The sequence below is a fragment of the Armigeres subalbatus genome, chromosome 3 (assembly GCF_024139115.2).
Source record: "Armigeres subalbatus isolate Guangzhou_Male chromosome 3, GZ_Asu_2, whole genome shotgun sequence".
NCBI lineage: Eukaryota > Metazoa > Arthropoda > Insecta > Diptera > Culicidae > Armigeres > Armigeres subalbatus.
Window position 1 is genome coordinate 352,290,160 of NC_085141.1, and position 14,217 is coordinate 352,304,376.

At 43.9% G+C, this 14,217-nt stretch overlaps 1 protein-coding gene across 1 annotated transcript in view; it reads left to right on the forward strand.

Moving 5' to 3' along the window:
- Positions 1 to 68: 68 nt before the first annotated feature.
- The window catches only part of LOC134222811 (cytoplasmic dynein 2 heavy chain 1), a 43,729-nt gene continuing 29,580 nt past the window's right edge, over positions 69 to 14,217 (forward strand). Inside the window, exons 1-9 of the mRNA XM_062701960.1 lie at positions 69 to 105; positions 174 to 672; positions 727 to 857; positions 924 to 1,156; positions 1,216 to 1,315; positions 1,370 to 1,895; positions 1,955 to 3,464; positions 3,524 to 3,606; positions 3,671 to 8,067. Of these exons, the coding sequence (XP_062557944.1) occupies positions 69 to 105; positions 174 to 672; positions 727 to 857; positions 924 to 1,156; positions 1,216 to 1,315; positions 1,370 to 1,895; positions 1,955 to 3,464; positions 3,524 to 3,606; positions 3,671 to 8,067 (7,516 nt within the window). The remainder of the gene's footprint in view (positions 106 to 173; positions 673 to 726; positions 858 to 923; positions 1,157 to 1,215; positions 1,316 to 1,369; positions 1,896 to 1,954; positions 3,465 to 3,523; positions 3,607 to 3,670; positions 8,068 to 14,217) is intronic.

The window sequence follows — 14,217 nt, forward strand, 5'->3', positions numbered from 1 at the left end:
ACAGACAACTAGATTGAGTAAAATAACCCGTGCTAAAATGTTAATATTTTAGATTTCTAATTTCAAATATGGCAAATAGACAAAAATTTATACACGACACAGCAGGTGGGACAGTGTTTTATTAGTGTGGTATGGAATATCCACTCGATTTCATGGATTTCTCATTTTAACAGTGGAATTTTTCAACGCCTCGGCGGCGGAGAATGTGGAGGTCATCCGAGACTTTCTCGACAACGACGATGTCACCATCCTGGCGGCTGTGTTCCTTGACGGTGAGGTCCTGTTTCAGAATGCCGTGCCCGTCGATGAGCACTACTCTTTGCTGTTCTACAAAATTCCGAACCTGGACTATCACAGTCAAAGCACCCAGCCGAAAATCGGCATGCTGACCCTAGAGGGTGGCCTGGCGAAATCCATCTACAACTCGCTGCAGCGCGTTTTTTCGCCGTACATTTTGAAGAAATCCGAATACTCGAACGAGGTGAAAGCGATCCTGCAGAATCTACACTCGAACTTGGGCCTATCGCTGGGGTTGACCGAATCGGGAATCCTATCGATCCAGGATGAGATCAATTTTTGGCAGCAGAAGTCGAGAACTTTACCGACCAAGGCCGATCGCGAAGCGACCAAATCATTTGCTGCGATCCTTAAGAAAATCAACGATCATATGACGTAAGGGGTTTATCTGCTGGAGTATGACGAATACAGTGTTATTCATTTTTGCAGGGATGGTACCAAAAATGGCCTGAATCAATTGGATGAGTTCATTGACGTATGTCAATCGCACCTGGACGAAATATGGAGACTGCCAAATCACTATCCACAGAATCGAATGTGCAGCATCTTTGACTTGATATGTAATAAACTTAAAGATTAGGTAGGAAATACTTTGTAGACTACAGCTGCCAATGTTTTATCCACAGCATCGCACGTGGTCAGTACATGCACTGAACACCTTAGCGAGCTGGAAATTTGGGATGCAGGTTCAATCTATCTGGATGAAGCTATCAATCATGTGAAGGAAACGCTAGAGTCGTGGTGTCAAACTTTCGACAGCTTAACCAGACTCTTCTGGCCAAATTACGAGCTTCATGCGTGGATCGGGGAACCGTACAGTTCGAAGCAGCTGAACAAATTCCGTACGCGATTCAATGAGGTTGGTATTCATGCTCCGAAGAAAGGTTGTTCAGTTTCATTGATTATCGTGTTTGCTAGATCTTAGAGATTAAGAATTCCAAGGACATGCTGTATTCCTTATTCTTTAACAACGATGAATACTTTCTTCATGTTAGTGACATTGCTGAACCATTTAAAGGTATGTCGGATCACATTGAATCATATCCAAATTTCACAACACAAACTTTTGCAGAAATCAACAGCTACGATTTGACCCCATTGGGCAACAAACGCTGGGAAGTGGCCAAGTCCCGTATGGAATCATCTCTAGCCAAGGTGGACGAAAACGTAGTTACCATCCTGAGGCAGAAAATCTACGAGAGTGCTGGCAATCCACGACAGGCGATTCACGTTTTCGAACGCTACAAGGATATATTTAATCGCCAGTACGTGATGAAGGCCTTAACCGTCGAACGCGAACAGCTGTTCCAAAGCGTTCCGATGATAATACGAGAACTGCGAGAAATGCTAACGGCAGCAAACTACACCGAAGATGAAGTGACGCCAGTTGTTTCCGAAACGCGATGGTACCGAGTAGTTGAAAAGCAAATCGGACAACTGGAATCGGTGGCAGTTAAGGTTCTCACTGATCGGGAGGGGTTTGAAGTATCGCTGAAAAAGATTATCAACTTTCGAGAAGAAATTCAGGCGATGATCCGGACGAATTTTGAGACCTGGACTGAGAACTCAATGAGTGCGATTAGCGAAGGGGAACTGAGGTAAGTTACGACCAAAAAAGTAATCTTGAAATACCTTATTTACGTTGTCAAATCTGCAGTCTTCGCGAGAATCAACCGGTAGTGATCTTCGACAAAACCGAGCGGCAACTGATGAAGGTTACATTTGGACCGAAGATCGTGACATTCTGCGACGAAGCTCGTCATTTACAAAACTTAGGGCTGAAACTCAATCCAGAGATCCAGAAGAGTATCTCCCACTCGATGAAGTTCATTTCTTACGCTCGTCGACTGCAGCAGATTGCGACGTTCCACAACACGATCGGTGATCGTATGATAGCCTGTCAGCGACCGATCATGCTGAAGAACGCTATGGAGTTCGCAAATCTGGTTAAAAGTGAATCCGTATCCTGGAACGATGAAGACTCGGTCGAGCGATACATCAGTAGCCTGCAAGACGCGGTCAAACGACTGTCGAAGGATAACAATCAGCTCACGGGTTACCACGAACAGGCCAAGAAGTCCGTTCTCAAGCTCATGGGAACGGACTTGATTCGGCAAAGCAACGTGTGGAAGGATGAAATGCGAAACTTACGTGAGATCATATTCAATCTTGAGCGACAGGGCTATACAAATCTGAATCCGTTCAAACTACATTGGGATCATCAACTATATAAGGTTTTGGAGTATCAGTACGTGGCTGGTTTGCTGGACGTGCACCAGAAACTGCCAGACATTCACGTTGATATGGTGTTCCGACAGCAGCAGATACAGTTTCGTCCAGCATTGGAGGAGATCAAGTCGAAGTACTACTCCCAATTGCGACGGTTCATCGAGAAACCACTCAGTTTCAAAGGCCTATCGGAACAAAGCTCCAACATATTCAAAGTGATGATCAACAGAAACACCCAACACTTTTCCGTGCTGTACGAGAAGGCAGATATTGTGTTTCGAGAGTTGATCCAATTCCGGGACAGTTGGCTGCCGTGGGTCTCGCTCGGTATGACCGATTTGGAACAGTTGTGTACAGTTCACTGCACGAGCTGGCAACAGTGGGACAGCAATTTCCGTGCCTGCAAGAAATTCAGTCAACAGATAGCTCGAATTCAGACATCGGAGAAGGAAATCGATTGTTTGATCGTGAACTATGCACCGCTCTGCTCGGATATTGACGCCATCAGCCGACGATACTGGGAAGCGTTGTCGAATAGTTTGAGAACCTCCATTCTGGACAACATAACCGTACTTCAGGAATATCTAGCGTACTCGTTTCAAGTGCTTCAAAACATCCCGCAAGATGAACTTGGGATATCGGAATCGAGTGCGAAGTACGAGAAAATCGTCAGCGAACTACCGAAGATGACAGATATGATAAAGTCACTACAAGGCAAGGACGGCTGTCTGGCGGGTTGGTGTAAGGAGCGGGTATCTGCTTTGAACGGTATTTTGACGCAGTGGAACCAATTACAACCGCTGATCGAGAACCACCAAACGCTGCTGCAAGGTCGCTTGGATATCATAAAGGAGAACATTTTGCGACAAATCAACGAGCAGAACGACGAAGCAGAGAAATTTTCGATTCGATGGGAGTCTACGATAAGGGATTTGGAGGTATAACAAAGTTTTAGTATTTTTTTCGGAACAAGGTTTAGATTTGAAATGGTTTTCAGACAAACGATAACGCAGATATGGGACTATTCCGTGAACGGCAAGCGCAATGGAAGGGAATAATTGCTAAACGGGAGATACTGCAGTAAGTGTTCAATGTTGCAGAATTCTACGAATAGGAAATTAATTGAATATCTTACTTTTTATAGGAAGCAAACAGAGAAGTTCAACATCAAAGTTCCAGAGAACTTCAATGACATATTTACCAAACTTGAGTTCGACATTACCGAACAGGGTAAAAATTGGGAAATTTTCAACAACTTCCTTAATGACTATGAAACTATCGCCAACGAAGAATGGACGATCTACCGTCGGAGGCCACACATACTCACCGAATTCTTATCCAAGTGGGAAAAGCCATTGGACCAACCTCCGAATGTGGCCAGTACTCGTATCACATCAACCGTAGAACGATACCGATCCATCCAGCCCCAACTCAACTCTCTGCAATCAGACGCCCTGGTCGAAAAACATTGGGCCAAGATCTGCCAATTGTTAAAAATAGACTCAAAAACGCAACATGACCTTAGCCTCGGAGATGTGCTCACCGTCTCGGATAACGTCATGCAACAGGCCACAGAAATTCAATCTATAGTACGGCAGGCGGCCTCCGAACACGTTATCCGACAAGCCATTGTTGAACTCGAGCAGTGGAGTGCTACGGCTCTACTGAAACTCATTCAGCACACTGACTCCAAGGGAACGATCGTCTCGCTAATCAAAGACTACACAGAAACGTTGAACAAAATTGGCGATAACCAGTTTCTACTGCAATCGGCCAAAAATTCGGCCTCTTTCGAGTCGTTCTCCGACCAGGCCGATATTTGGGAAGAGAAGCTGAACAATTTGGACTACATCATTACACACCTGAACCAGATCCAGAAAAAGTGGATTTACCTGGAACCAATCTTTGGAGTAGGAACGCTCAAAAGAGAAGAAGCTGTCTTCAAAAGCATCGACAAGAACTTTCGCTACATCATGAAGGAAGTATCAGACGATCCCAGGGTTGCTTCAGTCAACAAGATCAACAATATATTGTCTATCATTGAAACCCTTCAGAGCCAAATATCGCGCTGTCAGAATGCGTTGAGTTCGTACATCACTTCCAAGCGAAATGCCTTTTCCCGGTTTTACTTCTTATCGGACGAAGACCTGTTGGAAATTCTGGGCCAGTCATCGAAGGAAGCCATCATTCAGAAACACATTCGCAAACTGTTCCCTGGAGTCTATAAATTGGTCATCGACGAGCAAAGTTCGCGCATTGTCGCAATCTGCAGTGAAGAAGGTGATGAGTTGCTGCTAACAAGCCCCATAGCGATCACTCCAATAGTTGAAGAATGGTTGAACACCTTAGTCGTGGAAATACGATCGACTCTGAAGCATCTGATCAAGAAATGCCTACAGGTGGATGCATTCGATGAAGGCACCATCCGTGAATTCCCAATGCAAGTCATTTGCTTGGTCAATTCTATGCATTTCACTCGCCGAACGGAAAAGGCCATCTCTGGGATGCAACTCAATGATCTGAAGCGACTTGTCCAAAATGATATCAACAGATTTTCATCGCTTCTTCATCAGAGTCAGGATTCGTTAACACAGATAAAGCTGCGAGCGCTTCTGATTGACCTCGTTTACCAATCCACCACCGTAGATTATTTGAGCAATCACAATGTGACAAATCTACAGGACTGGTACTGGCTGCAGCAGCTCAAATTCTACCAAGATCGCAACGGGAATGTCGTTATTAAAATGGTGTACGCAGAGTTCGAATATTCTTACGAATTCCTCGGGAACTACAACAAACTCGTCTACACATCTCTTGCCCACAACTGCTATCTCACACTAACCCAAGCGATGAAACTAGGATTAGGTGGAAACCCATTTGGACCGGCAGGTACTGGAAAAACCGAATGTGTCAAATCACTCGGTGCTTTGTTCGGGAGACTTGTACTGGTGTTCAACTGTGACGAGAACATAGACACGGCTGCCATGGCGCTGATTCTGTCTGGTCTTGCGCGATGTGGAGCTTGGGGATGTTTCGACGAATTCAACCGATTACAAGAAGCCACCTTATCAGCCATATCTATGCTGATTCAACCGCTTCAAGTTGCCCTCAAAGACAAACAACAGGAAGTGCTGTTGAACAACGAAACTGTTCCCTTGAACAATCACTGTTCCGTATTCGTAACGCTGAACCCCGCGGGAGAAGAGTACGGTGGCAGACAGCAACTCCCACTAAATTTGCAGGCCCTATTCCGGCCAATTGCCATGCAGGCACCAAGACCACAACAAATCGCTCGAGTGACGCTTTTCGTAGAAGGGTTCAAGAACGCGGATCGCATTGGCGGACAGATTGTGGAGCTGTTCGAACTTTCAAAAAAGATGCTTTCCAACCAACGTCACTATGATTGGGGCTTACGGGAACTGAAAGCGATCCTATCAGCTTGTGGATCAGCGCTCAAAACTGCCGGCGAAGATCAAAGCTATGAACAGGAGGCCAGCTTAGCAGTCAACGTGATCCGCTCCAACACCATGTCTCGACTAACCCTGTCCGATTGTAAGCGGTTCGACATCCTACTGTCCAGCGTGTTTCCGAACATTCCGCTCGCCGACAGTCACAATGAAGACCTGCGATCAAAGATCATGGAAGCTTTCACGATCCTTGGATACCAAACAAATCATCGGCAAGTGGAGAAATGTCTTGAACTAGCGGCCCAGCTGCAGAAACGAATGGGGGTAGTAGTCATCGGATCGCCTCGTTCCGGAAAATCTACAATCATTTCGATTTTAAAAGAAGCACTGCTTGCACAAGGCACCACGATCAGGGCACACATCATTTCACCCAAATCGATGAGTCGAGTGCAACTGTTAGGAAAGCTTGATCCCGATACTCGTCAGTGGACCGATGGAGTGTTGACTTCAACGGCTGTAGCAGTCAACGCTGAACCGAGATCTGTCACATCCTGGATCATCTGCGATGGAGATGTCGATCCGGAATGGATCGAAGCGCTCAACTCAGTGCTTGACGATAACCGGCTGCTCACTTTGCCATCCGGATGGAGAATACAGTTCGGAAGCAATGTTAACTTCCTGTTCGAAACCCACGACTTATCGGCGGCATCGCCTGCGACGATTTCTAGAATGGGAATCGTAAACTTGAACGCTGAAGATCTCCCTTATCAGTTGATCGTGAACGCTTGGTTGGCGAAGCATTCCGAAGGAGAAGTATTGAAATCATATTTGGAACAGTACTTCTATCGAGCGATCGATTGGATCGAGGAGCAGAAGAAACGACCTGCGGGATTCTCAATGGTCAGTTTAGCGGAGGCTGGACTGGTGGCGATCGACAGCGTGAAGACAACCGACCAATTCTGCGTTAATCTGCTGAGTGGGCTTTGCGGAGTGCTGAACCTGGATGACAAAAACAAGCTTTCGAATCAAGTGTTCCAATGGGCAGATGTCACGGTCACTGATAGTTCCGTGGCTGAGTATCATTATTACAACTCGTTCCGCGATATGGTCGAATTGTATAACACCGACGAGATCACCGGATCGTATATCAATGAAAACGTTTATACAAACGTACTTGTGAAGACTCCTTTGATGAAGCTCAGCGGTGAACTTTTGAAGCGCGTACTCGAGTCCAAAGAACGACAAGTGGCACTTCTTGTAGGACCTAGTGGCAATGGAAAAAGTCTGTTGTTGCAAACCATTGTTGCCGAATTCAACGGATATCAACTAGTAACTGTCAACTGTAGCGCCCAACTATCGACAGCCAGCATTTTGCACACGCTGAAGCAAAATTCTCTGGTTATCACCACAGTCAAGGGCAAGGAGTACCGACCCAAGTTCTCCCGCATAATCCTGTACTTCAAAAACATCGACCTTTGCACAGTTGATTCTTGGGGCACATGTGAAGTAGTTGAACTTCTTCTGCAGCTCATCAACCGTAACGGTTTTTACTCGGATTCCCTCGAGTGGATCAGCGTTTCCGGTATTCAAATATGTGCATCCATCTCCAACATAAGCAAAGCCCAAATTTCTCCAAGATTTCTTTCTATCTGTCACCTGATTCGAATCGGTTATCCGAACAACTCGGACATGGAGAGCATCATCAAGAGTATGATTCTACCGATCTACAATCAGTTGGGTAAAGGAACGATCAAACTGAAGCTCAACGATTTGGCACGGGCAATTATGAACGTGTACTTCGAGATCCAGGCTCGTTTCAACCGAGGCGAAACCGTGCACTACCGATTCACTCCGAAGATGATCGAGCGCTGGATCAGTGGCATTCTGTACTATCCCGAGGAATACTTCAGCCAAGCGGTCAGATACGAATGCGATCGCATATTCCGCGACCGTCTGGTTACGAACGAAGACCGGAAGGAGTTTGACGAGATTGTGCGGGACAATTTCCGGATGCTGTTGGATTCAGATCTGAAATGCGTTTTCGTTCCCAAGGAAGGTCCTAAAAATGCGGAATTACTTTTGGTCGAAAGGCAGGAATTCGTCGAGTCAGTCAACCAGGCCATCTCAATGTGTAGTAAGTATCGGATTGAAGTTTTTTTTTGGTATGAATGTGCGACGTTAGACGTAAGTACGTTAGTTACATAAAGCACGATAAAAATGACGGACGTTAAACATAATCTACGTTAGACATAACTGATGTTAGGCATAATATACGTTAGGCATAATGAACCATTCTTCGTATCATAGGAGATTTTTTGGGTTCGTACTACCTATTCCCGAAATTGAAATTTTCACCAAAAATAGCATGTCCTCGAAAATATTTTCCCCGTAAAGAACAATTGCATGAATCAGTCTCTACAGTCTCAGTATCTATTCGGCGGATTGTGACAACATTCGGACGATCGGAGTGGCAGTTTTGCCGCCAATAATAAGTGTCCTTTATTTCTGTGCTAGGTTCTCCAAATTTGTTCAGTTGCTAGAGAACCGGAATCGGGGGCCGGAGCCTAAAAATTGGCGGGGCCCGATTACAGGCGCTGGAGATACGACGTTTTTTCTCTTAGCCAGAGCGTGTCCCTCATTGTTGGGAACAGGTTATTTGTTTATTGCAGTGCGATGGTGAAACTTTGTCTTCTTAAAGGAGTGACGCGGTCCCGTCGGTTCTGGCAAGCCCGCCAGTGTCAGTACGGCAAAGTACGTCATCTCGAATGGAGACGCTGAATCGCTGCCATATGATTATCTTCTGGAGCAGCTGAAGCGACAAGGCGTAAAAGAGATGCATCCAAAAGAAGAACCCGGATCGAAACCTTGTGAACACGCCCATCATCATCCCACCCTGGCTGGTATCGTGGTCCTATTACCTCAATTCGATAAGGTAAATCGCCGTTTGGATTTTGATAATACTAGCGATCAACTGTTGGCCCAAAAACGAAAACTGATCGCAGCGTGAGACGCACACCGTTGTTTCACCAACTGAGACTAGCTCTATTCTAATGAGATGTTCCGGGTTGCAGTATGGGTAAGATCAAACCATATTTTAAACGCCTTCAAATGCCAAAAAATGCCTGTTTATTTTTTTCATGTACGCCATTTTATATCTCCGACGTCTGTGAAAGCTGTTTCGGTTCCGCCCACTTTATTAAGCAGACGATAGCCGAAGAACCGAAGCCTACAAGAATCGCATTAAGTACCCCAAATAACCCCGATGTTGCACCCCGACAACCAAACAACATCAAATCTCCGGATAGCCGGTTCCTCGTCAGTACCGAAGTTACGCCCCAACCGGAACCGGCAGACAACCCCCGATGCCCGAAACCTGCATATACTACCTGCACATCCCGAGCAGGAGAAATTGGCTCAATAATACTTAATTCTGTTATTGATACCAAAAACTGTTATGAACTAGCCCTGCATAAAGCCCTGCATAAGAGGTAAAATACCAAAGGAATAATACCAAAAACTTATATGCACAATACTTAAGCCATAACAAACTCTGTTATTGAATTGAATTGCAATACCAAATGCATAACCAATTATTATTCGTTTGGTATTGCAATACCTAAGCATGTTATGCCTCAAGTATTCTGCATATAAGTTTTTGGTATTATTTTTTGGTATTTTACCTCTTATGCAAGGCTAAACCATACCAATTTGCGTTATCGAGGTCGTCGCTCCTGCTCGGGATACTCTAGATCTAACCTCAGTCCCGACATTGGAGTTCTTTCCTCTTTTAGGAAAAGCACCATTATCATTATCATTATCCATCCTGTATGATAAACTCCCTCAGCTAAGGTGCAGTTGATTTACCGAGCATCTTTCCCGAACCCTTCAAAGACTGGTTAACCTCCCGAAAATCAGCAGCTATTTGATTTGACGGTACCCTGGGATATGTCGCTAGTGGATATCTGGGGAAGGACTTCGCACGTCTTTTTCCCTGACAATTTTTGACCCGTTGTCTTACCCATCTTCTACAATTTTTGGGTTCAGGGCCACAACTTCCAGCAGTTGTTCTACCCTCTCCAGCGTCTTCAAGATCCATCCAACCTGGCCTCGCAGAGAAATATTAATGGTTTCCATAATAACTAAGGGACCAACCCGGTAACTATCGCACTGCAGGAAATCCACCGTACCACAATGAACAATTGACAGGACCCTTGGCGCCAGGTATCTGTTGTTACTACCGATGACGCCCATGCGTCTTTGGCATGGACATCCGCACGTCCCGAGCTAGCTCACCTCTTTTCCTTATCTCAGGGTCGAACAATCGCACTAGCGGAGACTTACCTGTACCACTTTGCAACCACAGTGAAGTAAATGGACTGAAATTTAATTTTTCGGTGCACACAAGAAATTGGCAAATAAGAATTGAATTATGAACTAGAAATTTATTAATTTCTTACTAGGTTATTTTTATTTGCAAATCCTAGGCACTGATTATAGGGAACGGACTCACTTTAGCTCGTTGACGCTGCTGCCCGTGATATCGCCACCACGAGGTTCAGTTGGTTGGCAATGGCGCCGGTTCACACCCGGCCGGAGACGACTTTCGGCACTAGAACTGCCGGGAAAATGCTGCTCTTCGGCTTCACTATTCCACTAATTCGGGAAGGCTTTACTTTCACCTCTGCGTGGAGGACTTTACGTTGGGGTCGTTTGTTGACGGACGACCTGCGGCAGACCACTGAATAGTGTCACAGAGAACAGACGTTCATCTTCATTCGCGTGCTTGTGTAAAAGTTTGTACTGGTCATTTTAAAGTATGTCGTTATGCCCCCGTCGCGCGGTGCTAGTGTGCTGATAAATATGGTTAAAATTTGCCGTGTTTTACTTTTTAGCGCTAGTGTTCATTCCGAATTGCTCCTAGGCTCGCTCATAGGTGGCAGCACTACATTGTTTATAAAGTGTATGCCAACGCCATCACTTAGTGAAATTGAGTTTTTATGTCGGGCAGCCAGCGTTGGCGGCGCTGAGGTGCGATTTAAATCTTTACACACGATTTTAACTAAATTTTGTTCGAGCATCCATGTCTGTTCTCTGTGATAGTGTCTTCGAGAGGAATTTAACCGTGGTTTAGTTCACTCGCGGCACCATGCACACTAGGTCGGTATATTCACGGTCAATCACTGTACCGACTTAAACTCTTCGACCTGTTGCGACCTCTCACTTTAACTACCGGTCTCTACGTTGACGGTAAGGAGAACCGGGGCTAACTAGTAGCCTTACCAGTCGCGATTATTAACGAATTCGCGAACTGTAATAGTCTCTCTTCTAAGAACTAAACCACTTTGCCAAAGGCAATAACGTTTGAAAAAATTAAACTTTCACTGCCGAAATAAAACACCGTTTGGCACACTATCCAGAATCTAATAGACCCTTTCCATGTGGATCGATGGGCATTATATAGGGTCAGAGGTTCTAATCGCATGGTCTATCGAATGATACCAACTCGTGGGCATATGGCTAGATGGTATTAGTTTGGCGCCGTCCGATGATAGTTGCGAGCAGTGGACATGTCCCCAAGCTTGCTTCCTAGCTATATTCGAATTTCGAACTTTCCCTACCTCTTATTGGTTCACCGGATTGAGAGAGCTCTCACTTGACGGCACATGAACTCTTTTTGCCGTGCTGCTAGAGTTCCATTTATTTTTATCCTTTTTTTAAATTCAGCATGATGATCAATCTCAATCCGGCTACCGCAATTATTAAAATTGTAATTCAATTTAGCGAAATTCGATGGGGGGGGGGGTGTTATTTATGTTTATATAAGAAAAACGTTCTTGTGTAAATATTTATATTTACTTTTAACAATAATCCAATAATGGTGTGGCAAAACAATCACCTGAAATGACATTTCAGCCTTTTAAACTTCAAGAAAGGTTATAATAATTATAATATCTACAGTGTATACACTGTAGACCACCAAAATCGGATGGAACATGTTTTGAACAAATTGATCGCTGTAGGAAATATCCTTCTCTCAAATCGACGTCGACACCAGCATTCGCCGCCAGGGCTTTGGACCAAGACAGGTAGAAGACTGGCCCTGAAATCGACCTTGCCTTAAAAATCACTCTTATGATAAATCCAGGTAAACAAAAAGTCTTAGCTCTCTTCAGGGAATGAATTGAGGAAAAGTACGCTGCTGCTGACATCCACTATTCCGACGTCTCAAAAGCCGGGGACAGAGTAGACATCGCAGTGACCTCCGATAGAAGTGCCGATCACTTCTACCGTCTATCGGGCACTTGTTCGATATTCTCAGTGGAAGCTGCTGCCATTTTCCAAGTCACCACCACTTAGGATGACCATATGGTATCCTAAAGGAGGACATGTCCTCCTTTTTCATTAAAAATCAGATGTCCTTCTTTTGCGCTAAAATGTCCTCCTTTTTGAATATTTTGAAAAAAAAATAGATTTGAGGAAACCGCCAAATATTGAACAGCTAATTTTATCGCCTATTGTTGAACTCACATAAAGAGCCCCATACACGCTCCGACATGTTGTACAACTTTGACTCCGCCCCCATGAAATTTGGTTCGGTCGAAGTGAAGTCGGATCGTCTATAGGCAAGTTGTACTGTCCAGCAGTCGTACAACTTGCCCACAGATGGTCCGACTTTACTTCGGCCGAACCAAATTTCATAGAGGCGGAATCAAAGTTGTACAACATGTCGGAGCGTGTATGGAGCCCCTAAGAAATGCACACACTTAATATTTTTTACCGGGATCTCAGCAAACTGGTCAACTTTTACCGAGATTCGCACAGCCGTGCCCCAGCAAACATGTTTTTGCCGAAATATCTGTCAAAATAGCTGAAAACCAGCAAATAATTTGCCGAAAATCAGCTAACAAACATCATTTTTGCCGGAATATCAGTTTTTTATTTTGCTGGCGCACGGCTGTGCGGATTTTTGCCGAGCTGCAGAAATAAAAACTGAGTGTGCACGTGTGTTCAACAATGGGCGAAGAAATTAGCCGTTCAACATTTGGCGGTTTACCCTATCAATTTCTAATGTAAAAATTCTAGTTCAACAAACAATACAATCCATTTGCGAATTATCCGTTGCACACTTTTGCGTTTTTGCCTTTCTCGTACAACAAAGTTGTACCTGAAAGGCTTTCATTTCACTCCCAAAACGTACTTTTTATAGAGCGCTTGTAAACCCATAGTATTATATACCATTCGATTCAGCTCGACAAACTGAGCAAATGTCTGTCTGTCCGTGTGTGTGTGTCCGTGTGTGTGTGTGTGCGTATGTGTGTGCACATTGAAACATTAGACCATTTTTCTAGTACTAAACCTGAATCGATTTTGCTACAACAAGTTGCATTCGATGGGGAATGTTTTCTTCTTGTTCGCTATTGAATTTCATAATGATGGCACGGCTCAAAAAATAGTAAATATTCAAAGAGTTATGAGACATCATTATTTCGTAACAAATAAGCTATCGATTTTCTAGGTTATGTTCTCCCAAGACACAATTTATTCGAAACCGGCACACTGACAGCATAGAATACACAGCTTACACGGAAGAAAAAAAAACTTCACAAAGAAACATAGAAACCCATTAATGAGTTAAAAAGTACCTATTTTAAGATTTCATGTATACACTGAAAATTCTAGTTTATTTTTTCAAAATGACCTAAGAAACATATTTTCATGAATGAATTTTAATATTGCGATCAACAGACCAATATGATAGCTTTTGATTGCGGTACACAAATTAATTCATGAAAAAAAGGTGACATATGTTCTTTTTAAAAGTTAAGCGTCATTTCTGCCATTTCTTTCCGTATGGGCCGATGTGAGCAGTGAGAAGTGAAAAGTGAGACGTGAGAAGTGCGAAGTGAGGAGTGAAAAGTAAGAAGTAAGAAATGAAAAATGAGAAATGAAAATCACCAGATGATCCGAAATGAAAACAAAATGTTTTTCCAAATTTAATCTAGACTATCCTTTAAAAAGAGCTGAAATTTTTTTGCTAATATTTTCAAATGGATATAATAGAAAAACGACGCATCCCACAAAAAAGTGTTGTATGGGTGACCATCGCAAAATCAGTCAAAATTTCTAGTGAAAATATCGGAAACAATCCAAATTGAGCCCTACACTGAAAAAAATCAGTTTAAAAATTTTAAAGTCGATTTGCGAAAAAATGCTCTTTTTTATTTAAATGAAATTTTGTCTCAAGATAGGTGATTATGTTCCCACCAACCGTCCATACATCGCA